At 57.7% G+C, this 26,615-nt stretch overlaps 1 protein-coding gene across 6 annotated transcripts in view; it reads left to right on the plus strand.

Annotated features, from left to right (window-relative positions):
* RASGEF1A (RasGEF domain family member 1A) overlaps nucleotides 1-26,615 on the plus strand; it is a 79,914-nt gene extending 53,299 nt beyond the window's left edge. For 2 of the 6 annotated variants that reach the window (XM_070228605.1, XM_070228599.1), the window contains exons 2-14: nucleotides 13,286-13,486; nucleotides 16,511-16,633; nucleotides 18,163-18,294; nucleotides 18,655-18,792; nucleotides 19,674-19,895; nucleotides 20,561-20,635; nucleotides 21,074-21,166; nucleotides 21,636-21,738; nucleotides 21,825-21,904; nucleotides 22,641-22,832; nucleotides 23,725-23,848; nucleotides 24,373-24,445; nucleotides 24,763-26,615. In XM_070228605.1, coding sequence (XP_070084706.1) covers nucleotides 13,292-13,486; nucleotides 16,511-16,633; nucleotides 18,163-18,294; nucleotides 18,655-18,792; nucleotides 19,674-19,895; nucleotides 20,561-20,635; nucleotides 21,074-21,166; nucleotides 21,636-21,738; nucleotides 21,825-21,904; nucleotides 22,641-22,832; nucleotides 23,725-23,848; nucleotides 24,373-24,445; nucleotides 24,763-24,787 — 1,575 coding nt within the window. In that variant the 5' untranslated portion in view covers nucleotides 13,286-13,291 and the 3' untranslated portion in view covers nucleotides 24,788-26,615. Of the gene's footprint in view, nucleotides 1-9,343; nucleotides 9,995-13,285; nucleotides 13,487-16,510; nucleotides 16,634-18,162; nucleotides 18,295-18,654; nucleotides 18,793-19,673; nucleotides 19,896-20,560; nucleotides 20,636-21,073; nucleotides 21,167-21,635; nucleotides 21,739-21,824; nucleotides 21,905-22,640; nucleotides 22,833-23,724; nucleotides 23,849-24,372; nucleotides 24,446-24,762 lie in introns of those variants that run through there. The other 4 variants (XM_070228611.1, XM_001490265.6, XM_070228610.1 and 1 more) reach the window with 3 other exon arrangements.

Consider the following 26,615-nt stretch of genomic DNA (forward strand, 5'->3'; position numbering starts at 1 on the left):
ATGTCCTGGTCCTGTTTCCGAAAGGCTGTGGCTGCTGGCCAAGACCATGGCTCTTCGGGCCCAGCAGGGAGCTGGCCCTGCCCTGCACCCCGAGGCTGGCACACAGAAACCTCTGGCTCCCGCAGAGCAGCAGGGTCCCAGGGGCGCCACTCTGGGCATCTGCCAGGAGGATGACAATTCAAGCAAAGGAAGTTGATTTTTATTTGTTTTTAGACACAAAGGAAAATCGTTGCTCAGGCTAATTAGATGTCATTTAAAAATAAAAGAACAGTACTTCCTTTTTTCCATACCCCAGTACCACCAGGCAGCCTGGGGGGAGGTGGAAGCTGCCACTCGCTCCTAGAAAGGCCTGAGCTGGGGCCTGTCCCCTGCGCCACCCGTCCATCTAGGGGGACCCAGGCTCCCTGCCTCTCAAGGCCCCTCAGCTCTGACATGGTCCCCTCATTGGTCCGCTGGCTCGCTGACAGCCTTGCCCTGCCGCTCCTCGCATGGGAGAGGCTGGGTAAGATGCTCCCCCTGGAACCTGGGGTCTTCCTTCCTGACGGCTGGAGCTCTAGCATCTGCGCCAGACTCTGATCAGCAGCAGTCTTAAGTGGATGCCCCTTATAGGAAGAGGATCGCAGGGGAGCGACTTCAGTTGAGGTGGGGGTCTGCACCCTGTCCCCCTAGCCCTCCCACCTCTGGGGCACCTTGAGGGGACTTCCAGAAATGATAGGACTGGCTCTGAAGTTTATCTTAGTTCACAAACTCTCCTGTCTAAGCCTGTGCCCAGCTCAGCCTCCAGGAGTCCGGGTTGGCTGCCACGTGCAGGAACGCTCGGGTGACCCGTGCGGAATCCCCTGGAGTTGGCCCAAGAGGGAAGGAGGCCAGAGGGGAAGCGGGGAGGGGGAGGCCCCAGGCATCCTCTCTGGCCCCAAGGGCCCTGAGTGGGAGACCAGCGTGCCAGCTGCCCGCCCTGCCGGGAAAGGGCAGCAATTCTCTGAAAGCCTACCTGCTCCGACCTTGGGCCTCTCAGGGCTCAATAATGGGATGGTTATTGGTGGACAATGGCATTTTGTCCCCTGAGCAGCCACCAGAAGAAGCTGACTGGACAGAAAGGGAGAAAAGAAGGAGGAAAAACCAAGAGGAGAAACCGTGGACTCAGCAGAATTTGTATTTAGGAGTGTGAAGAGGAGATGGCAAGATTCCTTCAGTCAATTCAAATAGTATTTGGTAATAGGAAGGAATTCAGAAAGAAAAAAATGAATCATGCGTCTGTAACAAAGCTTTAATTATCAGCAGCGCTCCCTAGGCAGGGCCTTTGTTGAGTAGGCACCCGGCCAGCAGGCGAGGTGCTGCGTCTCTGGTTCCCATGGCAGCTGCCTCCTGGCTGGAGTCTGGCCCACAGCCCTCTGCCAGGCCGCAGGACGGCCCTGGCCGGCCCAGAGGGTACATGAAGGTAAATATGGCCCTTCCTCACGGCATTTGTGGATGTGTTTCTTGAAGCTTGGTTTATGTGAAAGATGTCACCCCTCGCCCTCCAGTCCCCAGTGCCAAGCAGGCTGGGAGGACGGAGAGGTGGGAGCTGCAGGGTGTTCCCATGGCCCTACCTGCAGGGATGGGGCCAGCCATGTCCTCCCAAGGGCTTCCCTGCTGGAAAGTCCATGGGGGTGCAGAGGGAGGAGGGGTGGGGACTATAGAGGCCTTGCCACAGAGGTGTCACCCCTGCCACTCCCCACTCTAGGCAGGGGCCAAGCAGCCACCCTGAGGCCAGAGCCAACTCTGAGCCCCACATGCTGGGACAGGGCAGTGCAGCCAGGTCAGTGGATCTGCCTGCCTGGAAGCAGGAGGCAGCTTCTCTCTCCTTTCTCCCTGTCTGCAGAGGGCCCACAGGCTGTCCTGGGCATGGGGAGGTCAGAGGGGCCCCAGAGGTGTGATCAGGGAAGAGGGGCAGCCCCCATAATCTGTGTCTAGGAAGGCAACGAGTCACCTCAGAGTGCCCACCAGTGTCCTGCAGTTCTGACTCCACCCAAACTAGCAGGTACTGAGCGTGTCCTGATTATGGCAGCCTCGCTGCGTGCTCACTACCGCCTGAGAAACAGGTGCTGGAGGTGATGTTTTACAGAGGAGGGTGCTAACTCCCAGCTTGTCGGGTGGCCAGGCCTCACTGCCAGGCTGCTGGACCCCAGCCCATGCTTGCAGCCGGACTCCAACTATCTGCCCTGTGTGGCCCCAGCAGGCAGGACCTCTCTGGAGCTTGAGGGAGACACGTTTCACCTCAAAGTTAGGAAGATCTGAGAGCTGGGGTTTGGGGAGGGGCAGGACAGCCCCCAGTAGGGAGCTTCCTGCCTTAGGAGGGTCTGAGTTCAGGCTGCAAGGGCAGCTCCTGTGCCCTTCTGTTGTTGGGGGTCATTGGGGGAAGGCCTTTCCATCCCTGGGGGTGGAGGAGCCTGAGGTGGCCAGGCAGCAGTAGCAGGGCCAGGGAAGCAGCTCCCCAGTGGCTGAGGATTGGACCACAGGCCACCTGGGGCAGAGGCCAAGGTCTGGCTTGCAGGGTCCTGGCTCCTGGATCCTATTGTGCCAACTGGGTCTCTGGAAATGACAGTGAGCAAAGCGCAAAGACTCTCTCAGCAGGTGTTACTCACCTGCGCCCTGTGCAGATGATGCCCAGAGGGCCTGGCTACTGGCAGGTCACTGTGTGTTCTCCCTGCAGAGCTGCCAGTGCCAACTGACTCTAGCTGGGGATGGGGGCGGGTCAAGAGAGTTCCAGCATTCAGAGAAACCACAGGGTCCTGGAGTAGGAAGGGGTAGGGGGTGTGGAGTAGGGGAGGGAAGGACACTGAGCTTGCGATGACAGGGATATTAGAGAAGTGGGGAGAGGACAGAGGACCCGAGAGGGGAAGCGGCCGCAGTTGGGGCCTGTGCCCCTCCTCCCCCGAAGCCCCTCGGACCTGCCCCTGCCCTGTCTGTGAGCCCCACTGCCCCTGTGGAGCCTGAGCTCTTCGGCCTGGGTTTTCCCACCAGTTAGTGAGATTCAGGCAGCAGGGACAGTCCCCTCTGGGTCTCCCCCTCCCCTGGCAGCCTGTAATGCGTATGCGACTCCAGAGGCCACGGTAAAGTGGCCTGTCCACTGCCGGCCTGCTGGCTTTTGATGCCTTTTCAGGTCTGTGAACCCAGTTAGGAAACAGCAGGATCCCAGGACAGGGCAGATCAGGGGGTGACAGGGGAGCTAAGGATGCATGGCTGCTTCTACCACCTGACCTGTCCTGTTTGGTGGGTGTGGCCTTATTCTTGCCACCTGCCAGGTAGAAGGGAGAAGGCCCTGAGATGCTGGCCACGGCCTCATGGCAGAGAAAATACAGGTACAGTGCACTTCCGGCCATCTGTCCCCCGCTGTGAGTCCCTGAGCCTCTGTCCAAACCAAGAGGACTCCCAGACCCCTGCCCTCTCCCCTCCCCTTTGGGTGGCAGAGCCAATAGTTGAGGTGGGCCCCTCGGCTCCCACACTGAACACCTAGCTTTATACTCTCCCTATACCCTGCAGCGGGCAGATTCTTAGTTATAATTTAGTGTCACAACATCCCAGAGAGTCAAGGCCACTTTTAGCTCCTGATGGCCTGCTTCTGGCAGGGGTGACCCCCAATCCCTCCCCTCTCCCCCGCTCAGGTGGTGTGACTAGAGAAGGCCCAAAGAGTAGGCCAAAATCCTCACTGCTGCAAAGGACCCACGAAAGCTTTACCAAGAGGTTTTCCATTCGCGCCAGGAATCCTATACATGTGAGGTGGGGGCATGCATTTAAACAAGCATTTAATTTACAACTTTGATTTGACTTGCAGCCTCCTCCTTAGAGTTCCCTGCTGTGTAAAGTCAGGGCCCTCAGCCAATTCCTCTGCCCAGACTGCTCCCTGAGGGGGTCACCTGCCCTATCTGGGAGAGCCTCCTTGAAGGGGCACTTCATCGAACGTGGTGCCAGAGGAGTCCACCTGGAGACCTGTGCAGGCGCAGGCGGGCCTGGAGGAGGGCAGGGAGGGCACCCCGCCCACTGCAGACCCTGGGGACCTGGCAGGGGAGGGGGATTCCACGTGATTGGACTGGAGCTAGGGGGCACCCCCGCGCAGATCCTTGTTTAGCAGGGCTGACACATGGATAATAAGGAAATATTTGTTTTGGAGTGAATGAGCCAACAGGAAGTGCTCCAGGCAAGACTGTTTCCAGGGAGCGAATGGGATGGAAGGTTCACAGATCTTGGGCCCAGGAAACGTTGGCACCATTCCTCCCTCTGTGCATGGCACTCTTCCTTTTCCAGAAGTCTCCTTCAAGTCTGCTCAGATCTCACGTCCTCAGGGAGGTCAGCCTCTGCACCGGTTCAGTTGCCCTCTGCCCTGCCCCCACACTCCTGACCCTCTTCTCTTCTTCCTCTTCCCAGAGCACTGATACCTTCCTAACCCGTTATATCATGGGTTTATTGTGTGGTTATCACGGGTACCGGCCACAGCCTGCTCCAGGCAGGGCCCAGCGAGGACAGAGAGCCCTGATTTCTTCTTTGGTGGATCTCCAGTGTCTAGGCAGGTCCTTGTTAACAATTGTGAATGAATGAATGAGTGAATGAATGGAGAGATGGGCAAAGAGTAAGGGCTCTGTGGAACATCCCACCTCCTATGCCAGCCCAGTGCAGACTATTTCAGAGAACCAGACAGCCCTAGAAGGGAGATCGGGGTCCATTTTGCAGATGGGGACAGGAGGCCCAGCCTCGCTGCTCCAGGTCCCCAGCAGAGCTGGGCTCCAGAGTTGCTGGCCCTGGTCCAAGTAGCCAGCATGGTTTGGTCCCCAGTTGTGGCCTCTGAGTGTCCACGGGGCTCCTGCCCTGCTCTCACCAAGACTGGATTTTTCTGGAATGGGGATGCAACCAAGACAGCTCTGTGAATGCACCAATTCTGAAGTCTCTGCCAAAGGCTGCCCTCTTGGTTAAGTGGCTCCCCAGGGTGGGGGCCCAGGGCTGGCACCCAGCTCCCTCCAGGAGCACTCTCTCTCTCTCCCTCCAGCCAACAGAGGGGAGAACTGGCAAGATGTGTAATTTTCAGTTGCTAATTGTGATGCCCTGCAGCTTGCTGAGCTAAAAATAGCCTCCGTTTGTGTTGAGTAGGTTAAAAAATAGAAGCCCATGTGCTGCCTTGGAAAGAAGCACCCCTTGTAAAGCCTGGCACGGGCAGGGGGCTAGCGGGGCCCCTCCTCCACCTCCCGGCAGATCCCTGGGGACTCAGGCAGGATGGGCCGGAGGGCTATTTTTGTCCCAGTTTTCCAAGAACCTGGGTTTCTTAACTTGGTGTCCATGGACGAGCTTCTGGGAGCCCATTAATCCCTGGAATCACTTGCAGAATGCCATGGGAGTGTGCATATCCATGGGTCCAGGGGAGGGCCTCAGCCTTCATTGGATGCTGAAAGGGTCATGCCCCAGCTAGGGATGAGGAGAAATGACAGCACCAAGAAGGAGCAGGGCTGTGAGGCAGGCAGGCCTCGGCAGAGCTACTCACTGCTGCCTGCCTGGGCAACCTCTGTAAGCCCCAGAACTTGATGTCCCCATCAGAAAGGATGTCTCCCCACTGCCCCCCTGGGTTAGGGGGAATTGTGTCACGTGAGATGAGATGTGTAATGCCCAGCACACAGCTGGGTCCAACTCCTGATGATAAACCTTTAAAGTACAAGGCTTTGCTAGCCCTGGTGGCCTAGTCGTTAAAGTTAGGCACTCACTGCTTCCGTGGCCCAGGTTCATTTCCCGGGTGTGGAACCACACCACCCATCTGTCAGTTGCCATGCTGTGGCTGCAGCTCACGTAGAAGAACTAGAAAGACTTACAACTAGAATATACAACCATTCATGGGGCGGGGACCAGGGAAAAAGGAAGATCGGCAAGAGACGTTAGCTCAGGGTGAATCTTCCTCTGCAAAAAATTTTAAAAAGTACAACAAGGTTAGCCAAGAGAAAGCTTGTGCCTGCTACTACATTTCTCAGAAATTTCCAGAATTGCAGGCTCCAGGATCTGGAAGGGGTCCTAAGATTCTGACCATACCATGGGAACCTGCCCCAGACAGCTAGTCCCTTCACAGTTGAACAGAAGCCTGACAGTGTTGCCTTCAGCTGTGCAGTAGACTCTCCCTTCCCTGGGCTGTCGACCCTACTGTCAGCTGGAGCAGAGCTGGCTGTGTCCAAGGCCAGCCGGTTATCCCTGGTGCCACCTTCCAACGTTCCTCCCTTTGTCCCTCTGGGCTGAGAGATGTGCGTCCTGCAGATGCCCCAGGGTGGGGGGAGTGCATGCTCCTTGAGTCCTGCCTCTCTTTCCCAAGACATGCCCTGGAGTGCAGAGTTGGTGTTGGGGGCAGGTAGCTAAGAAGCAGAAGCCAGGAGGCCTGAGGGCCATGGAGGGGCAGGTGGGGCAGGCCCTGGCCACTCCCATGTGGCTCCTGAAGGATGAGGTTCCTGCCCCACCTGGACACCCTGAGTCCCTTCCTGCCCCCACCATCTCCCTGCCTTCCTGCCCAGAGCCAGGATGGTAAAGCCTGTGTCGGGTGAGGCAGTAAGCTGGAGGCCGGCAGGCCCTGCTCTGGGGCAGGGACCCTTGCCTTCACGGGCTCATCTCTGTGAGAGCAGACCCTGGGCATGGGAAACCCTCCAGCGAGGCATGCAGGGCTGCCCCAGACAGTTGTGAGCAGGGATGACTCTGTACAGACACTGCAGTAGCTAGAGTCAGTGTCATTTGTATTCCTGACCCAACTGTGTTTAAGTAAATCATTTGTGACAGCTTCAGCTGTGGGATTCTTTTATGAGACCACTGGGCAGTGTCAGGCCTCCCCTGGGCCTTGATGGGCTCTCAGCACAGGAAGCAGAAGCATGAGGGAAACAATGTCACCCTTGCCCATGTCACCCTTGCCCAGGCGCGGACAAGCACGAGAGTGAAGATGCGTGAAGCCCTTGAGGATGTAGCAACGGTCACATTTGGGTGCTCACAGAAGGCTGTGGCCATCGTAGTTAAGCCGGCGGCCCTGGCTCAGAATGATCTGGGCCTCCATCATAGCTGCAGCTCCCAGGGGTCCAGGGGGCTCCTGGGGTCATGGGAGTGGTATACAGGGTTTCTGAAGGCCACCATGTTGAGCATAACTGGAGTTTGTGAGTGGAAGGACGGTGTCCCAGATCATAAAAGGTGTACACACATGTGCGGGCGTGGCTGCCCCTCCTAGGGCGTATCTGGGTTTTGCACATGAGTGGCCAGAAGCTGATACCTTCCTCTGTAGTTTGCTTCCTGACGGAGGGCATGGACTTCTCAAGGCCCAAGTTTGCTAGGGCCACGCGAGGAAGCAGTGAGTGGCACTCTACTCTCCAGCTCAAATCTCTTGAAGAGGCTGCAAAAGGGAATTTCATTCGTAATCTTCTGCAGAAAGTTCCTAAAAACCCTCTCTTCCCATCTCTCCCAGGATCTCTCACGGCACTCAGGCTGCCTAAGCTCTCTCCACTTATTCTCTCAAAGGCCCAGAAGTCTTGCAGATCCCGGCTGCCCCCACTGTGTTCCCCTCTTCTGCTCCAGGGCCCTCAGTCCAGTCAGCTTCCATGCTCTCCATACTTTGGTGCAGTGTGTTCCTTAGATGTGAGTGTGTGTGTGTGTGAGAGAGATGCAGGGCAGCAGCAAATACTCAGAAGTTAAAGTTTTTGGCTGAGTCCCCTAAAAGGGGTCTCTGACTTGAGTTGTATTGATGCCGAGCTGCAGGCTGCACCCTCTGGAAAGGTTGGCGGGGATCGAGGGCAGTGTCCATGCAGTCCCCTGGCTGGGCTGTGCAGCACCCAAGGACCGAGTTTACTTTCTGACTACGACACACTTGGTGTGCAGGCACTTGTTCTGGGCTGGAAGCCACGCTCTGTGCGTCCCCCATCTGTCCTCCCACCCTACACCGTGAAGCTCAGTGTCCCTGTTTGACATACATGGCCTTCAGCATGGGCCTATTCTAGACATTGGAGTCGGGCATGGAAACAAGACTAATGGCTGCTCTTCTCTGAGGCCAGCTTCCCCTGGAGATCAGAGCTCAAGGCAAAAGCTTGTGTGAGAAGACTTTATTGGGGAGTGAGGTCCCAGGGGAGCAGGAGGAAGCAGGGGAGAGTGAATAGATGTAGGGTGCCTTCCAACATGGGATGCATCTCTGGATGTCTTTGGAGAGGATGTCTCTGGATGTCTTTTGTCTCCGTGAAGCTGTTGTCCATCTGAGGTGCGGAAGGGGAATTTACCTTCTGGCTCCCATGTCCCATTGACCCAGGTTTGCCACTAGGGTGTTCATGGCCCTGCCCTGACTTCTGGGCTGTGCAGGTGGGCCCCTGGATGGATCCGCAGGGCCTCATGCCTCAGCGAGAACCGGCAGCCTGGGCAGGAGGCATGTGACTTGCTAATGGCTGTGAGGGCCTAGGTCAGAGGCCGTAGGTCAGAAGCAGTGGCAGCCAGTGCTGGGCCACTTGGGTGCCATCGAGGCAAGGCCCAGACCCAGACCTGAAACACAGGAAAGGACTCAGGCGAGTGTGGATGGATGGTCGCGGGTGGGGGTACCGACAAGGAGCCTTAAAAGAATGGAGTTGCGGGAGGCCGGGGCTTCCCAAGGCCGTGTTGTCTGTGCTGGACCATGGCAGGGAGCAGGCGTGAGCCCTGAAGCAGGCGTACGTGCAGGACCCCGCTGCAGCCACTCGTGCTCTGGGGAGCAGCAGGAGATGTGGCAGATGGAGGAGCTTGGGCTGAGTGGGGAGGGCCGGATAGGTAGAGTGGTGGGGGGAGCCCTGGGAGGGGGCGGAAAGCTAGAGGGGGCAGCAGTGCAGCCGCACCAAGCCCTGCACCTTGTTGCTTTGCCTGCCTGGCCCACCTCCCCTACAGCCAGCACGCGGGACACTGATGGTGGCAGCTCATCCAGGCAGGTAGCAAAGGGCCCCTGGGCCTCAGCCTCTGCCCCGCCAGCCCTCTTTGCCTCCCCGGACCCTCACAGTGCTGCTCCGCCTGTGCAGGGGCAACGAGTGTGGCCTCCTCACCTGGCACCCTTTTAGGCTCGGCCAGGAGAATTTGGGCCCAGATGCAGGGAGGACCCCTTCCTCAACAGTGCCCCCAGAGAGCCAAGTAAACCCAGGTATGAAACAGGCAGGTGCTAGCCCATGGCTGCTGCCCCTGAGCCCGCAGCCAGCCCTCTCCCTCCTGCACCTGGGTACCTGGGCCTGCCCTGCACCCACCTGGCCCTGCGGGCGGCAGGCAGCTCCCAGGCCTGTCTTCTAGGAGAGGTGAATCACGTTCACTTGCCTTGCTGTGAGCCGACTGCGTCTATAATTAGAAGGTGCTTGTCTTCCTGCCTGAACAGAGGAGGAGCTGCAAGGAGGCAGCCTGGGTGCTAGTCTGACCCCACTCTCCCCAGAAGGGCTGCTGCAGCGTCCAGGCCGGCCTGCCCCAGCCGACTGGGGGCAGAGCTGCGGTCCCCATGGGCTTCATCCTCTGGCCCTACAGAAGCTGGTGCTCTATCCTCCCCACCCCTGGGCTGGACTCAGGAGGCTTCTGGAGCTCTCCGCTGAGTGTCTGTGACCACAGCGTGCAAACGGGTCTGGATGCGTCAGAAGTGGCTGAGGCAGGAGAGAGCTCCCTGTGCTTCCTGCTCCTATTTTCATCTGGAAAACCTTGAAAAACCTCAGTCCCTGGCTGTACCCCAGGACACTTAAATCAGAATTATTGGAGTGGGAGGTGGGCAAAGTGGTTTCTTTAAAACTCCCCAGGTGATTCTGGTGTGCAGCCAGAGCTGAGCGGCACTGACCCAGGGGAAGCTGGCTCTCCTCACCTGCAGGCTGAACCCCTCAAAGGGACTAGCTCCGGTGAGGACCCGGGCCTGACCCAGCAGCCTCGGCTAGAACTCCGGGGCCTGCATTTTAACAACCGACCAGGTGATGGCGCTGCTGGTCCAGGCTGCACTCAGAACAGCGAAGCTTTAGGAGAGGATCTTAAACCCCGAGAACCGGTGAGTTCTGACTCGGAGAAGAGACACTACTGACAGATTTCTGGGGATTCTGACGCTGTGGCTCTGGCCATGCACCTGCTTTAGAGCATTCGCGAGGGTCTGGTTCTCTGGGGGCCTCCGAGGTCAGTGTGTCTAGAATAATCCAGCGCTTCTGTGTCCTGGGCACCCACATGGCCTGGGGCGGGGCGTGCGGAGCAGGCACAGCTGTGGGAGTCGGGTCCTCAGTGGGGAGGTGATTCCACGTCTAGTGAGCAGCTCTGTACACAGTGGGCTCATTTAATCCTCCCAGCAAATCTCTGAAGGAGCGCTCCCTGTGCCCATTTTACAGATGAAATTCAGGCTCCAAGAGGTTGAGGATTCTGATGAAGCTACAGGTGGCTGAGCCAGGCTCAGACTCAGGCCTCCCTGCCTGCCTTTCCTGCCATCCTGGCACTGCTGCAGTCTAGCTGTGTGACCTGGGGCAGTTACTTAGCCTCTTGGTGCCTTGTCCTCCTCTGCAGCCTACAGAGAATAACAGTTTCTCTCATGGGTTATTGTGAGGGTTAAGGAGATTATCCGGCTCTAGCATTAGTGTCGCTGGTGGTGCGTACAAGGTGCTCAGGGTCTCAGCTGCTGTTTTCTTATTGTGATTGCCTTTGCTGTGTGTTCGCTCCCAAGATGTGAGCCCAGATTTCCTGGGAGCTCTGCTCTGAGTGGCCAGAGAAGGGGACCAGTTAGTGGTGATGGACACACAGGTGTGTGGCTAGAAGTCACAGTTCCTTTTCTTGCTGGGATGGGAGAGGAGGACCCCACGTGCAAAGACAGAAGGGACCACAGTGCTAAGAGGGGCGGCCGCAGAGGTGCCAGGCATAGGGCTCAGCGGGAGTCACCTCATTTAACAGCTGTGGAAATTGAGGCTGGATAGACTTGTCCAGAAACAAGGAGCTAGTCTGTTGCAGAGATTCAAACCTGAGGGTGCTCTAAATTCCTGCCCAGGACACCCCACTCCGGGAACCTCCTCCTCCCACTTGGCCCTGAGCCTCAAGACACTCCCTGCAGTGCTCATGACTGGGAGGGGTGGGCTCTACCAGGGACTGAAGTGAGGGGCAAGGAAGGGGCTCTGGGGGTTCCCCAGGACCCCAGGGACTCAGTGCACAGAGGAGGAGGGAGAGGAGTGATATGTGGGCAGGATACCTGTTCAGAGAGACAAAGCCCCAGCCAGCATCCCTGGGTGGGTCCTGGGGCAGGGGAGATGCTGGGGTGGTCCTGCATGGCCCTAGTGGGGTCTGCCCATTCCCCGAGGGGGTTCTGGGCTCCTGCCTTGAAGCCCACCCTCACAGGTGACCCGCTATATGGTGGTTGTGCTTCTGTACACAGGCCCAGCCCTGGGGCTCCTGCTTCTTCACTGTGCTTTTATATAGAAACATGCTGATTTAAGAACAGCCTGTTTGCACTAAAAAACAGTTATTTAAAAAATGACAAGATAGAACCACCGCAGGGCTTGTTAAAGCACAGGTGGTGGGCCTGCTGGAGTTTCTCACAGGCTTCTGACACTGTGGGGCCTGAGAGTGTGCAGACGGGAGTGTTCTGTGAGTCCGAACCTGCATCCTGGAGTGAGGGCAGCAGAGCCTGGGTCCACAGACATTCCAACTCCAGCCTTGTCCTGGGGAATTCCTTTGAGCTCCTTCCTCTTTACAAAGGGTTTTCCGAGGATTCCAAGGCGACCTTCAGGTGTTTGGCAGGGAAACCAGCGTTGTTTGGCTGGGTGCCCTTTTCCTCTGGTGTGCGGCTCCGTTGATGTGCTGTGGGTGGGAGTCAGCCCTGCTTGTGCAGCCTGGGGCCCTCTCATGGCAGTGAAATCATCATGGCTACCATTTGCTCTTCTGCGCAGTGGGGAAACTGAGGCCAGAATGCTCAGAGGCTTGCCCTGGTCCTGGTCAGAGAGCAGGCTGGCCTGGGGGCAGTGGCATCAACGGCAAGGCCAGCACTGAGGGCTTTGGGGTCCTCGGAGGACATATACACTTTCTAACTCCCCAGGCATGAGGAGGCAGCCCTCCTCCTAAGAGGGAGGGCAGCATGGTTCCCTGGGGAGGCAGGTGCTGGGGCTGTGGGACCTGCTGGCCAGTGACCTGAGAGGGCACAGCCTGGCTGTGGCCCCCGCCAAGGCAGGAAGGCCCAGCGCCTCCACTCCGACCTCAGCCCGGCTGCCCTCCAGGGCTGGGACTAGCTGAGCAAGTGGGGCCTCTGCTGGCAAATGGGCATCATGCTGACCCTCCGGGCGGCCGGCCGCCTCAGGCGATGGGAGTCCCCGAGGGCTGCAGGCTCTCCTGGGCCTCAGGAAAGCTCCCAGGAGAGGCCTGCTGCAGCGAGAGTGGGAGACCTCAGCCCCCGCCACACTGGGCCAGGACAGTGTGCGTGCCCCCACCGTGGGAGCAGCAGGCCCCAGACTGCTGCCCGAGATCTGTGGCTAATAGGCATTTCAAATTTAATGTGTCCAAAAGCAAGTTCCAGATCTTTCCCCAAAGCCCACCCTAATGCTCTTCCCCACACTGGGCAGGCTCTCGGGCCAGAGCCATGCTTCACAGAGTTCAGTTGATCCTGCTCCCCTCCCCCTCTGCTACCACCTGACCTGAGCAGTCTCTCCTTGGTTTTCAGATCCCTCTCTTGCTGGGTCTGCACATGACAGCCATGGTGACCTTCGCCCTAAGTCAGGTTGCTCCTGCGCTCTGAGCCCCCATGCATTCTGTCTCAGTTGGAGAAACAGCATGCCTCACCCAGGGCCCCGGTGTGCATGGCCTGGCCCATTACTCCTCAGACCAATTTCTCTCCTTATCCCCTCCACGCACACTGGCCTCAGGACCTTGGCACCTGCTGTTCCTTATGCCTAGAACTTTTCTTTCTTATCCCAGGAAGCTGCACAGCTAACACCATCAGTCTGTCCCAAAGCCACCCACCTGAGGCTGCCTTGACCACCACCCTCATGCTCTGTGTATTCCTCCTGGGCGTTGTTTTTCTCTGTAGCTTCTCTTCTTCCCCTGGGATATCCCCCTAGGAGGCAGGGCCCTGTGTGTCCAGGCCCATGGACTGAGGCCTGGTATGCATGGAGCAGGTGCTGAAGAATCATTTATGAGACACCTGGTGGCTGCGGGCCACTGAGGGGCCCGCCTGCCCACCTGAGCTATCTAATGATGCCCCTGCAGGCCCTCAGGGGCTCTCACCATGCATTTGTACCCACGCCAGCTGCAGGCTGGCCTGGAGGAGGGCCTGGTGGAGGCGCCTTTGATGCCTCATGGCCTCGTTCTTCTCTCTCAGGAAACTATGCCCCAGACATCCGTCGTCTTCTCCAGCATCCTCGGGCCCAGCTGTAGCGGACAGGGGCAGCCCAGCATGGGGGAGCGAGGAGGCGGGGCCAGCGGCTCCGGGGACCTCATCTTTCAAGATGGTCGCCTCATCTCCGGGTCGCTGGAGGCCTTGATGGAGCACCTGGTCCCCACGGTGGACTATTACCCTGATGTGAGTGCCTGGAGCCTGGAGAGGGGTGTGACTGGTGGGAGCGACCTGGGCTCCAGGAGAGGCTGCTTCTGGGACAGGGAGGGAGGCCCAGATGGAGCAGGAGGGGGCAGCAGGGGAGGGCAGGGCAGCAAGGAGCCCCAGCCCCACCTCCTGTGCCTCCCTTGCCTCCTACCCTGCTCCCCGCCCCAGCCTAGGTGAGAGGAACCTGCAGTGACTTCCCTGCTGCTCCCAGGCAGGTGGGAGATGGCCCTGGTGGCACAAGGAAGCAGACACATGAGGGACCAGAGCAGGAGTCTGAGTTCTCCTGGGGGAGAAACAGGAGTCTCAAGAGCAAGGCCAGCACCTCGGGGTCCTGGTGAGGGGCCACCCAGCACGTGTCCTGTGTCTCAACTGGTAACCTCCATAGTCCAGAACCAGAGGGGACAGCTTTGCTGGCATGCAGATCCCAGGGCACATGCCCGCAGGCAGGGCTGGCCTTCAACAACAATCCACATCCTCCATTGTCACCTCAGGATGGCACTGGTACATACTTAGAACAGAGAGAAAGAGTTCCCTTGTCATGTGTGGCTTCCCTAATGCCTCCATAGGTGACAGATGACGTCTCTTAGCAGCAGTGGTGTTGGGCTTGCTTGTTCCCTCTGCAGAGTTGAGCTGCGCCAGCCTCCTCCCGGTGTCCCCTCCCTCCTGAGGGCAGAGCTGTGAGGTATTGTCCCCCTCCACCCTCCAGCTTTTATCTGATGGTGCTGGAGTCAACTCAGCTCCTAGGGTTCCTGGCCTACCCCACATGTCAGGCTGCCTCCCTTCCTCCTAGGGCTCTGTCTATCTTTTGTCTGTCCTCGCATCCATCCCGTAAACTCTCTCAGGGCCTGGCGGGGGCTGGTGTTGGTGGTGTAGACATGGCAGCTGAGGGCCCAGGTGGCAGAGCCAGGAAGAGGGGACCCGAGGCCCTGAAGAAGCCCAGGGAAGGGTCCTCCCGCCCCAGTGCTGGTCTTGGGGCAGTGACCTTGTGGGAGGAGCCTCCTCTCTTTTTTTTATTTTTAAAGATTTTATTTTTCCTTTTTCTCCCAAAGCTCCAGGTACATAGTTGTGTATTTTTAGTTGTGAGTCCTTCTAGTTGTGGCATGTGGCATGCCGCCTCAGCATGGCCTAAGGAGCGGTGCCATGTCCACGCCCAGGATTCGAACTGGCCAAACCTGGGCCACCGAAGCAGAGCACACGAACTTAACCACTTGGCCATGGGGCCGGCCCCCTTTTGTTTTTGTTTTGTTTTTAAAGATTTTATCTTTCCTAAAACCAAGGACATTTTTTTTTCTTTTTTTGAGGAAGATTAGCCTGGAGCTAACATCTGCTGCCAATCCTCCTCTTTTTGCTGAGGAAGACTGGCCCTGAGCTAACATCTGTGCCCATCTTCCTCCACTTTATATGTGGGACGCCTACAACAGCGTGGCTTGCCATGCGGTGCCATGTCCGCACCTGGAATCCAAACGGGCGAACCCCGGGCCTCCAAAGCAGAATGTGTGCACTTAACCACTGAGCCACTGGGCCGGCTGAGCCTCTTTTAGGTGTGTCCCAGAGTGGTCTCCTTAGCCAACTGTCACACAGTGTCACCCCCAAAGCACTGTGCCCTGGGATCGTGCTTCCCAGGAGAGAACAAAGGGGTGGCGGGGGCAGAAAGGGGGAGCCCAGAGAGTCCAGCTGGGCGTCGGCTCCTCCGCCAGCTCCTGGGTTTCCTGCCCTCCCTCACTGCCCTGCCCTGCATACGTGGGCAGCCGGGGACACAGGTCAGTCTCCATGCTTCTCCTGGGAAACACATGGCTCCTCTCTGGATTTTCTTCTTGCCTTTGGCTAACAACTCCAAGGTGTGACACCTGGGTGCCTTTCCTCACAGGGTTGAACCATTTGCTAGAAAGGGGACCACAGACCAGATGGGACCCCTGAGCGCCTGTGCTGCACAGTCTGGGGATAGGGCATGGGAAGTTTGGGGGTGGTTAGAGGAACCCCTGCTGTGCGAGGGAGAGCCTCCCCCTCTGTCCTCTGAGTGCTTCATGGGGGTAGTGAGGACCTGAGGCCCTGAGGCCTGTCCCATGAGGCCTGTGCTCCCAGCAAACACAGCCCAGCTTGCTTTGGGCTGCAGCAAGGAACACGTGCTCCTTTGGGCCTGGAAAGGGAGTGGAGGGTCCTGAGCCCCAGCCTGCAGCAGCCATGTGGGAGCAGAGTCCCCGGGAGAGCCCCAAGCAGCCTCCCCAACCCCCACGTCTGCCCCGTCTGCAGGCAGGGCCCAATGTGGAGATCCCACAGGCACTGACCCCCACCCGACGAGAGCCTTTGGAGAACCCTCGGCCCTGGGCCCTGCTCTCTGCCACCTTTCAGTCCAGATCATGAGGACGCCTCAGAGCCTGCACCACACAGCCCGGTGACGAGGGGTGTGTTGACCTGGGACAGAGGGGCCCTGGTGTGGCAGGTGGGGACAAGGCCCACAGCCTGGTAGCAACTGCATGGGGGCTTGCAACAGGGGCTGAGGAGGCCCTGCCCTGCCCCCTGGATGAGGCCCCACCCCGCTGGCCCTGGGCAAAGCCAGTGAGGATCTGGAGAAGCAGCGGGCTTGGAGCCCGACCCGGGGAGCACCCCTGCCCCAGTTGGGTTGGGCAACAGGCTCACACAGGTCCAGAGTTCCACCAACATCCAAGACTGGGTTCAATTCCCATCATGGGGTAGGACCGAGGGCAGGGGAGAATCCTAGCAGAATAAGACTGCCGGGAGCCAAGCCTGTCAGGGGAGGCCTCTGAGAGGTGCTGCGAAGTGGGGTTTGATCTGTGCCTTGCAAGGTGGACAGGATTTGGGTAGCAGTGAGAAGGAAGGGCATTCAAGGTGATGTAAACCATGCAGGAGAAGGCATGGCCGCTGGATGGTGATGTTGGGCTGGGAGGCGGTTGGACCAGGTCGAGGAGAGGCTGTGACCACACCTGGGGGGCCACGCCAAGCCTGACCCAATCTTCACCCTCTCTCCCTGTCTCTTTCCTTCAGAGGACATACATCTTTACGTTTCTCTTGAGCTCCCGGGTCTTCATCCCCCCTCATGACCTGCTGGCCCGCGTAGGGCAGATCTGCCTGGAGCAGAGGCAGCAGCTGGAGGCCGTGTCGGAGAAGGTAAAATCTGCTGATGGGAAGCTGCCCGTCTCTCTGCCCCTTGCTACTCCTCTGGCTCACGCTAGGGAGAGAAGCATGGTCAGAGTAAGCTGGCAGGACAGGTTCTGGCTGAGTCCACCCTGGGTCCCTCCCTGATGGGGGCAGGTTGGCTTACCTCTGGCCTCCTGGCACACCTGTGGTGTGGCTCCCCAGGGTCCAGAGGAGGGCTGCACTCAGAGCTGAGCACACCTCCCAGGAGGTGGGAAGTAACTGCTGTCGGTGGGCACTCCCCCTACCCCCTCTCGCAGACAGCTCTGCCAGCTCTCCTGGTCAGTGCTAGGACACCCAAAATGGAAGGTCTGGCTATAGCTGGTAGAAAAGCAGCCAGTGGGGCCTGGGTCATTGCCCCTCTAAGCCGGGTCGGGTGGCAGCACCCTCAGGCTGGTGCCTACTCAATAGGAGTTTTCAGTGACTCAAATAGGGCTGTTTGCTACTGCTGTCTCTTCTGATTGAGCCAGGCTTTGGGCAGTCAGGATGGTCAGGAAGCCACTGCTGTCTCTCAGGCCCTGGGAGCAGGGACGTGGGGTGAGGCTTTTAGAAGCCTGGGGTCTGGTGCAGAAGAAGGTGTGGTGGGTATGCTGTCAAAGAGCTGGCAGGGCCTAGTCTGGGTTGCAGCAGAGCAGGGCCTGTCCTGGTTTGCTGATGACCCTCCCCTCCACGTCCCCTCCACAAGGCCGCCTGTTCCAGCAAAGGCCTGTGAACGCCTGACCCCCCCCTCAGAGTCTCCTCTCCAGAGGGGCCCTGACCTGGGGTGCCACTGGGCAGGGACAGAGACAGACGCTGTCCACAGCCTGGGGGTCAGGAAGGGGTCCTGAAGGGACAGGTGGAAATAAGCCAGAGCAGGGTGAGTTGGGGGATGAAATTCTAGGCCAAGGGTCAGTGTGGGGACAGTAGAAGCCTGAGAGGAGCCTGGGGTGAGCAGCCATCCTCTGTCCCATGGTGACAGGCAGGGCAGGGCCTCTGAGGAGGGAATTCTGGGTTCCGGCTTCTGCTCAATGTGGGGTGCTGTAGCATCTGGGGGAAGTGTCAGCAGGGCCCCTGGGAATGCCAGGTGTATGGAACTCTGGCAAGGAGGAGTGGCTGCAGGGAGGAGGGGGCCAGCTGGGAGAGACTCTACCAGGCTGGGAAGCCAACACTAAAGGACGGGCTGGGAGCGTGGGGCATGGCTAGGGCTGGGGGCGTGGCCGGGGTGAGGAGAGCATCAGGTGGGTTGGTGGCAGCAGCGTGGGCAGACGGGGGTGGGAAGATGCAGGGTGGAGTGTTGGGTGGTGTGGGAGCCGGGTCCTGAGGGCCGAGGCCGCCCCCAGGAGCCAGGGCAGTCGAAGTCGGGCAGGTACGGGCCGGCAGGGGGCTGGTCAGGGCCAGGGAGGAGCCTCGGCGGGCACAGGAGAGGTTTGGGCCCACGTGGGCGTTTGGCAGGACAGTGCGGGCTGGGCACTGAGCGTCCGGCTCCCCCTCCGCGGGCTGTACGCGTGTGTGTGTGGACCTAGGGCGACAGCAGGGGGCCCGGACCGCCTACCGTGACACGAAGTTGGGAGGAGGTCACCTCCAGTCGGCACCACTTCCCAGCACTTGCCAACCTGCCTGTAACCGAGAGGGGGCAGGCGAGAGACTCGTTTAATGTTAGTGATTTTGCTTGCTTTTTATTGTGTTCTTTTTTGTGGGTAACTTATAATTACAGCAAATGAAATTAGTTTTCTATGTCATGGTAGTGATAAGTTTTTTGAAAATGAATTTATTTATGTGACAAAGAGAGCTGCCTTAAGGGGAATATGAAACAAAGCAGGTATGATAAAACTGCAGGTGGACTGGGTGGGTCACGTCTCTTCCCAGGGACCCAGCTTGGGGCGGGGGTCGCAGGTCCTGCAGGGAGATGGGTGGGGGATGTTACAGACCGGGGCAGGGGTGGGGGACTTGAACCACTTGTCATCTTGTCGCCCACTCTGGAGGGTCAGACCTCACTCTGTCCCCCACTTCCCCAGGCCAAGCTGAAGTCTTTCTCAGCCAAGATCGTGCAGCTGCTAAAGGAGTGGACAGAGGCCTTCCCCTATGACTTCCAGGATGAGAAGGCCATGGTGGAACTGAAGGCCATCACCCACCGGGTCACGCAGTGTGACGAGGTGAGGTCCTCCCTCCTTGAACCCTGGCAGAACTCCCTGGGTCTATGTCCAAGGAGGGTCTACTCTCACAGGAGAGTGAGTCTTCAGGGACAGCTTTGCTGTCACTCCCCCAAGAGGAGTGCTGCGTGGCTCCATTTTGCCCCTCCAAACCCCCCAAGAAAACAGTTCAGCTGGCCAGCAACAGGCCAGACTGGCCCTGGGCACCCTCTGCAAGTGGGAGACCCTGTGGCCCGAGTGGTGGGCTAGAATGAGCCCAGGCCCCACCCTCTCCTAGCCTTTGGGTGGGTGGAGTGTGGGCATAGTTAAGAAGTTGTAAGAGCCTGTCTGCCTTTTTATGGCTCCCAGCTGGCTCTTGGCCTGCAGAGGAGACAGGAAACCTGGAGAGCCGAGAGGGAGCCTGGGCTGGCTGGGCCTCGATGATGGAAGTGCTCTGTGTGCTCAGCAGCTTCTGTCTGCCCAGAGGTCTCAGAAAGCCTAGGGAGAGCTTGGGAGCAGGGCTGCCCCTACCCACGGAGCGAAGGATCTTTGTCCCAGAGAAAGCCCTTCTGGATGCTGTCATCCTACTGTGGGAAGGCCACAAGAAGTACCTCAGTTGGCTATTACTGGGAAAGCCGTGCTTCTCAGACCCGAAAGCCTACCCCTGGCCCTCAGCTCTCTTCCCCACAGGACAGCTAGCTGAGCCCACCCTCCCCAGAGGTCCTCAGAGAGCCCCACACTACCCCTCTGTGTCATCAAAGGCCTAAGCACCCATGGCAGGGTTACATAGGGGATGTGGGTTCAAAGTTAGGCCCATCCCTGGAGATGAGATGGGTCCCTCTGGAGAAGTAGTGGTGTTACTGCCAGCCCACGCCGGCACCTTCATCACCCCCTGTCCCCTGCAGGAGAATGGCACAGTGAAGAAGGCCATCGCCCAAATGACGCAGAGCCTGCTGCTGTCGCTGGCTGCCCGAAGCCAGCTTCAGGAGCTGCGGGAGAAGCTCCGCTCACCGGCCATGGACAAAGGGCCTATCCTCAAGGCCAAGCCGCCAGCTGCTCAGAAGGACATCCTGGGCGTGTGCTGTGACCCCTTGGTGCTGGCCCAGCAGCTGACTCATATTGAACTGGTCAGTGCTGCAGTGCCCCCTTCCCAGGATGGGGCTGGTGGTGCACTCACTGATGCTGTGGGCCACTGGACCCTGGGCATGTTTCTCAACATAGTGCTGCATGGTGTGTCCCCTGCCAGTCAGACTGGGGTGTCAGGTGAAGCCCACTTGCTAGCTCCAACCACTGCCTCTGGCAGGTGTCCACTTGAGCAATGTGTTTCTCTGTGCCTGGGTCCCCAGGATCAAGGCAGTGCTATGTTAATGGGAGGAGCTGGGGCAACGGGGACCACAGAGGTCCCAGGATAGAGGACCAGCCTGGGAGGAGGTGACGGGCTTTGAGAGGGAGAGCCACTTTCTCTGCCCCGTCACCTCATCCTGCCCGTGTCCTGTGCTGGGAAGTTACCCTGCACATAGCAGCCATTGCTCCAAGGCTTCCCCCTCACTCCCACACAGTCCTGTTTCCTCCCTTCCCAGGGGAGGGCCTTCTAGACCCTAAGGTACATTTGGGTGGGGCCTGGGCAAGGCCTGCCCCCTGGCTTGGTGCCCTATCAAGGAGCAGCTGTGGTGCATGCCTGCAGGGAGGTCCTAAGTGCTGCGCTGAACATGCCCTACCCCCCCGAGTATGGGGCCTGCCTGAGGATGGCAGGCTTGTCACCCCTCCTGTGCTCTCTCCCCACTTACCCCAGGAGAGGGTCAGCAGCATTCACCCTGAGGACCTGATGCAGATTGTCAGCCACATGGACTCTCGGGACAAGCACAGGGTGAGGGGCTGCACTGTGCTCTGGGGTGACCTGAGGGTGGGCCTGGCACCTATACCCCATGCAGAGTGGGTGGGGGCCTCATCTAGCACACCTGAGCGCCCCCAGAGTGTCAGGCCCGCAACCTGATGGACATGGATCTGGCCTCCTGGTGCCTGCTTCAGGGGGTCAGTGGACAGCCACGCAGGGTGATGCCTGCTGGGAGGGGGCCCAGTGTTCCCAGGGGCCTGGGGAGCCAGCCTGACCTCTAAGCCTAGCCCTGGGGGACCAGGGGGGCAGTCATCCTGGGAAACTTGGGCCAGCCAAGGGCATCTGTCTAGCTGCCCCCACCCCATCTCCTCCTCTGGCCACGGGTCCTGCTCCTTGGTTCTGGGGTTAGGGCTGGGAGAGCACTTGCCGACAGGGTCCTTGGTCTCCCTGTGACCTGCTGTGTCCCCCTAGTGCCGAGGGGACCTGACCAAGACCTACAGCCTGGAGGCCTATGACAACTGGTTCAACTGCCTCAGCATGCTAGTGGCCACCGAGGTGTGTCGGGTAAGCGCTGCATGGTAGGCACGGTGGAGAGGTGCTCTCTCCTCCCCGACCCCGCAGTGCTCCCCAAGGCTCCAATTCCTGCCCCCCTTGGATGACTTTGACAGTGGAGACAGGAAGTCTCCATTGCCAGGGCCTTGGAGGTGCCACCCTCCCCCGCCATGCCCCGTCCAACATTGATGCCTTAAATTACAACAGAGACCCATCCGTGGAGTGCACCTTGTGCCTAGCGCAGGCTGCGAGCTCATTCAGGGCTCCCTTGGTCCTCTCAGCCCGCCCTCCTGCCCCTCTACCCAGCACTGAAAATGCCACAGCTGCGTTTCCTGCCTCTGCAGCCAGTGAGCATTCCCCCACCCTGGGTCTGCCAGCTCGGTGGGCACAGGGCAGCTCCTGTCCAGGCTGCCCTTCAGGGACTGGTGCTGGAGGGGACAGCCCCCTGGTGGGGCTCACACCGGGTCTGACCACCCTCTAGGTGGTGAAGAAGAAGCACCGGACCCGCATGCTGGAGTTCTTCATTGACGTGGCCCGGGAGTGTTTCAACATCGGGAACTTCAACTCCATGATGGCCATCATCTGTGAGTGTCTGGGCCCCAGGGGCTTCCCATGCAGCTTCTGCATGGCCTGCCTCCCTAGCCCTGACCCTACCTGCTGTCCCCTGCAGCTGGCATGAACCTCAGTCCTGTGGCGAGGCTGAAGAAAACGTGGTCCAAAGTCAAGACTGCCAAGTTTGATGTCTTGGAGGTAGGTACCCCAAGCCTCATCCTGCACTGGCCTGAGGAGGAGGGTGGGCCTCCCATCATGCTCAGCCCCCTTACTCAGGATCTGTCACTCACAGTTCAGTCTGGTGTTGGGCAGCCCTCAGGAGGCAGGTAGCTTCAGCTCTCCTCGGCCTTTCATCACCTAGAGCAAGTTCTGGGGAGGGGTTAGTAAAGAGTCGGCTAAAGTGGGCCATGAGCCTCCCATTGGGCGATGCTGACTAAGCAGAGATGGGCCTTCTCCTGGCCCGACTTCCCGTGGTGCTGGATTATCTGAGTGGCCCAGGGGCTGACAGGTATGTTTACGCCAGATGCATTTGATTGTAGAATCCACTTTTTGCCCAAATGTATGTCTTGGAGCTGTTCAGGTTTGGGAGGTGTCACTCTAAGTAAAGGGGCAAAGGAAGGTTTCAAAATGCAGGAGGTGAGACCCAGGCTCTGCAGGGCAGAGAAGAGGTGTGAGTGAGCTGTGAGACTTCTCTACAGCTTTCCTGAGGCACTCCAACCCAAATCTGGAAGGTCCTGGACTGGTGCTCAGCCAGGTGCCTCTGGGCCCTATGCTCACTCCTGGAGAGGAGGCCTCTTCTGGTGACAGTCTGAGACCTCCCAGAGGGGAAGTACCTTCCCCATCAGCTGTTTCCTGCTTTGCAAAGGGGCATCCTGAGCAGTTCTGAGAGGCACAGGGGGAGCGCGGCCCACCACATTCTCCCATCTGCCCACAGCATCATATGGACCCATCCAGCAACTTCTGCAACTACCGCACAGCCCTGCAGGGGGCCACGCAGAGGTCCCAGATGGCCAACAGCAGCCGAGAGAAGATTGTCATCCCTGTGTTCAACCTTTTCGTTAAGGACATCTATTTCCTGCACAAAATCCACACCAACCACCTGCCCAATGGGCACATCAACTTCAAGGTGAGTTCAGCCCTTGTGGTCTGAGGGGAGGGACCAGGGTGTCCCAGCACAGGGTGGGCAGACCACCCGGTCTTGCCTCAGGGCAGGCAGAATCTGTGAGAGCTGCAAGGCAGCAGCCCTGTGGCAGGAGGGCCTTTAGGACTGAAAGCTCCAGGGTCGGTCATGGGTGCCGTCTGAGGGGTGAGGGTAGCCTCAGCCCTTCTGGGTGGGTGATCTGGTTACAGAGCTGGTAACCCAGGGAACCTGTATTTACCCAGGACCCTGGTCCCAGTGCTGACCCCACTAGTTACACAGAAAAGCGGCACCCCTCGGGGGTTTGGGGGTCAGAAAGGCTTGAGGCAAGAAGGCACACGGGCATGGAGGAGGGGGCAGCAGAATTCTAGATGGAAGCTAAGGGAACTTGGCCAAAGCCGGGAGGGTAGGACAAAGATGAGTGGGGAGATGTGGGGGAGTTGGACTGCCCAGTGTTCACCTCACACAGGTGAGGGGTGGGAGGGAGGGAGAGATTCTTATACAGGCCCCCCCAGAGAGTGAGATCATGATGTGTTCTGATTGGCGGTGCTGTGCTGGGCATGGCGGGGAGGCCCGCCTCAGCCTGGAGTCACAGAGGGGCCTCTTGGGGTCCCTGCATAAGGGAGACACAGACCCTCCTGCAGCCTTTTGGACCAAGCAGAGTGCAGGAGAGAGTAGCCTTGGGGACACCTGCTGGTTCTGATGCTGTTCAAAGTGCTTCCATGGCCACGAAGTCAGCTATGCAGGGCCACTGTCCCATCTCGCTGAGACCAGGGAAGTGAGCAGAAGACTGACACTAGACTCTGCATCCCCTGCCCTAACCAAGGGTTTCAAGCTTGAGGTGATAAATGAACATCCAGTTGGTCTTCTGCCCCTTCAGAAATTTTGGGAGATCTCCAGACAGATCCACGAGTTCATGACATGGACACAAGTAGAGTGTCCCTTCGAGAAGGACAAGAAGATTCAGAGTTACCTGCTCACGGCACCCATCTACAGCGAGGAAGGTGAGGGCTGCCTCTCCATGGCAGCACGCCCACCTCCCCACAATGTACACATCACCCTGACCGCCCCCCCCCCACACGTCCACAGCCTGTGTAGTTCTTGGGGTCACCCTCAGAGGCAGGCCTGATCGTTATCCCCATGCTTCAAAGGGGAAGCTCAGCTCGTAGGAGTGAGTGCATGAGGGTGGGTTGTGGGCAGATGACAGATGAAGAATAAGGACAAGAGATGAGGCTCCAGAGGCCACTTGAGAGAGCCAGAATGGGGTTGGGTCAGTGCTGCAGAACTAGGAAACTTCTCAGAGACCCCAAATAGGTAGCCAGGAGGTCTAGGCTTCATAGGGCCTGGAACCCCATACAGCAGAGACCTGTGGACGAACTCAGGCCAGAGGTCATTGTCCCCTTGGTCTGGAGTTTCTTCCCAGGCCTAGCTGCACCCCTAGAAGGGAGAGTTTGAGAAGGGATAACTGGTGCAGTAGGCAGACTGACCACATGTGGCCATGGGTTCTAAGGGGCCTCCCATCTCTCAGCTCTCTTCATCGCCTCCTTTGAAAGTGAAGGTCCTGAGAACCACATGGAAAAGGACAGCTGGAAGACCCTCAGGTAGGAGAACTCCAGGGACAGTCTTATGAGCCCCTGAGACCAGCCCCATGCCTGAGTTTACAAGGAAGGGAGAGGACTCGGGGCAGAGGGAAGCATGATCTGCCCCTTGCAAAACGCACCTATGCACAGGCTGGGTCGGGGAAGGCATCCCTGGTGCAGGCTGCCAGTCAGTGGGATTGGGGTTTGAACGTCCCTGACTCCTCCCCTTGGTGGCCGGTTCTTGGAATCCAGGCCCTCCCATAAGAGCACAGGCCTGCCCTCTGCCTGCTCAGGGAAAGGGCCTGCCAGTTACCTGACCATTTCCTGTGGTCCTTTAGGACTACTCTCCTTAACAGAGCCTGAAGGCATGGATGCAGCCTGCAGACGCTGGATGAAGCACACACATGCACCGAGTTTTAATCTTGATTGATATGGGTTGAGATGAGGAGGCCTCACTGGTTGGGGTCCATTTTGTATATAACTTTTATGAAAAAAAAAAAAAGGTAATTATTTCATGCATCAACCTTTGGCACTTACAAAGCTTTTTTTTGTGTTTATTTTAAATAACAGGGCAGGGCCCTGCTTTGGGGAGGGGTGGGAAAAGAGTATCATGGGAGATGGCATCCATGATAATGTCTTATTCTAATGAAATGTAGATTTTTATTTTATACTTTTGATTATTAACATCTTACGAAAAGATATTTTAAAAAAACCCAACCAAAACCAACGAGAGCCCTGCCTGCTCGGACGCCCTTCCAGCCAGTGTCTCTGATGTCGGGGTTAGTGCCTTAGAGGGTGCTGGAGGGCTGGTCCCCACTCCATTCTTCTGGCCTGCAGCCAGCCAGTGCTGCCGGGAGGCGCCGGGAAAGCTCTGCCCTGGGCCACAAGGTGCCTGCCCTTAAAGCCTAGGCCAGCGAGGCTCCAGCAAGAAGGGCTTGGGTGGCCAGGAGGTCTCATTTGCATACTTCTGGAAGTGAACCTTGAGTATGGCTTTTCCAAAGTTTACATTTTCATTTTCCTTTATCAGGGATTTAGGGGGTTGGGGAGGGGCAGGGGGACACCTGGCAGCATATTTTCTGTTGGAATATGTCTGGCAAATGGTTCTTCAACTACATTTTAGGAAAAGAAAAAATTTAAAATAACGTAAGGGGGGGAGTTGTGCAATTGTCATTTTTCCAAGCTGTAACTGAAAGACACACTTAGCTGTAATGAAGAGAATACAAAGCAGACTTGAGGATGGGGACATTTAAAGTCGTTTTTGAAACCCAAGTACAAAGTGAAAAGAAGCAACACTCAAATCAGTATCCTGGTGGACTGCTCCCTCCTTCCCTCTGGGTGAGGGGCTCCCCTTATGGAATCTGAAACACAGAAAATTAGCCAGGCCAGTAACTGCTGGAGCCCACTCACATAAAACTGCCCGACCTTTGGAGATATTTCCACACCCAAACTCGAGGAGTACACTCCATTTGCTGTCTGACTTCCTGGTTGTGGGAGGTGACAGCTCTGATCCCTTGAAAGTCAGAGGTGAGCAATCCATGCTGATTCTCCCTCCCTCACAGTGGGGCTTTCGTTCTGCACAAGCAGATCTGGAGCTCCGCACCTCACCCTTGTTTCTCTCCGCATGCCTGGCTTCCGCAGAAGCCTTCAGTTGGGAGGCCTGGCTGAGGAGGGTCAGTTAGTTGCTAATTCCCAAAGCTCCTAGGAGAGCCTGGAGATGTGAAGGTGAGGCCTCTGGAAGGAGGTGGCTCCGTGATCCACTGCTGATGCCCTCAGCCCTGGGTGGAGCAAGAATATTTACACTGTATTGTCACAGTGTTTTTGCACTTTTCAGATGTTCTAGATAGTACATATTGTATATTGATGGTACATATTGCTTTGTTTATGTATTTGAGATAAAGAAAGTCTTAAAACTTGAGAATATATATTTGGAATACAATGTTAGAACACTTCCTGTACATGCGTTAAGGAGCTTTCACTTCAGTGTGCACTTCACCGGGTCATCAGTTCTAGTACCTACCTGACACAGTGTCTGCATTTGCTACTTTATTTTCCCAATTTGATACGTACCCTAAATTATGATGTTTCGGTATTTTAAGATGAACTTGAGTATAAAGCTGTACCATAACGCAGGATGTCAGTTGTTGGTGTGACTGGATGTACTTACATCAATAAAAGAACATGTTGCTCCCCT

The sequence above is a fragment of the Equus caballus genome, chromosome 1 (assembly GCF_041296265.1).
Source record: "Equus caballus isolate H_3958 breed thoroughbred chromosome 1, TB-T2T, whole genome shotgun sequence".
NCBI lineage: Eukaryota > Metazoa > Chordata > Mammalia > Perissodactyla > Equidae > Equus > Equus caballus.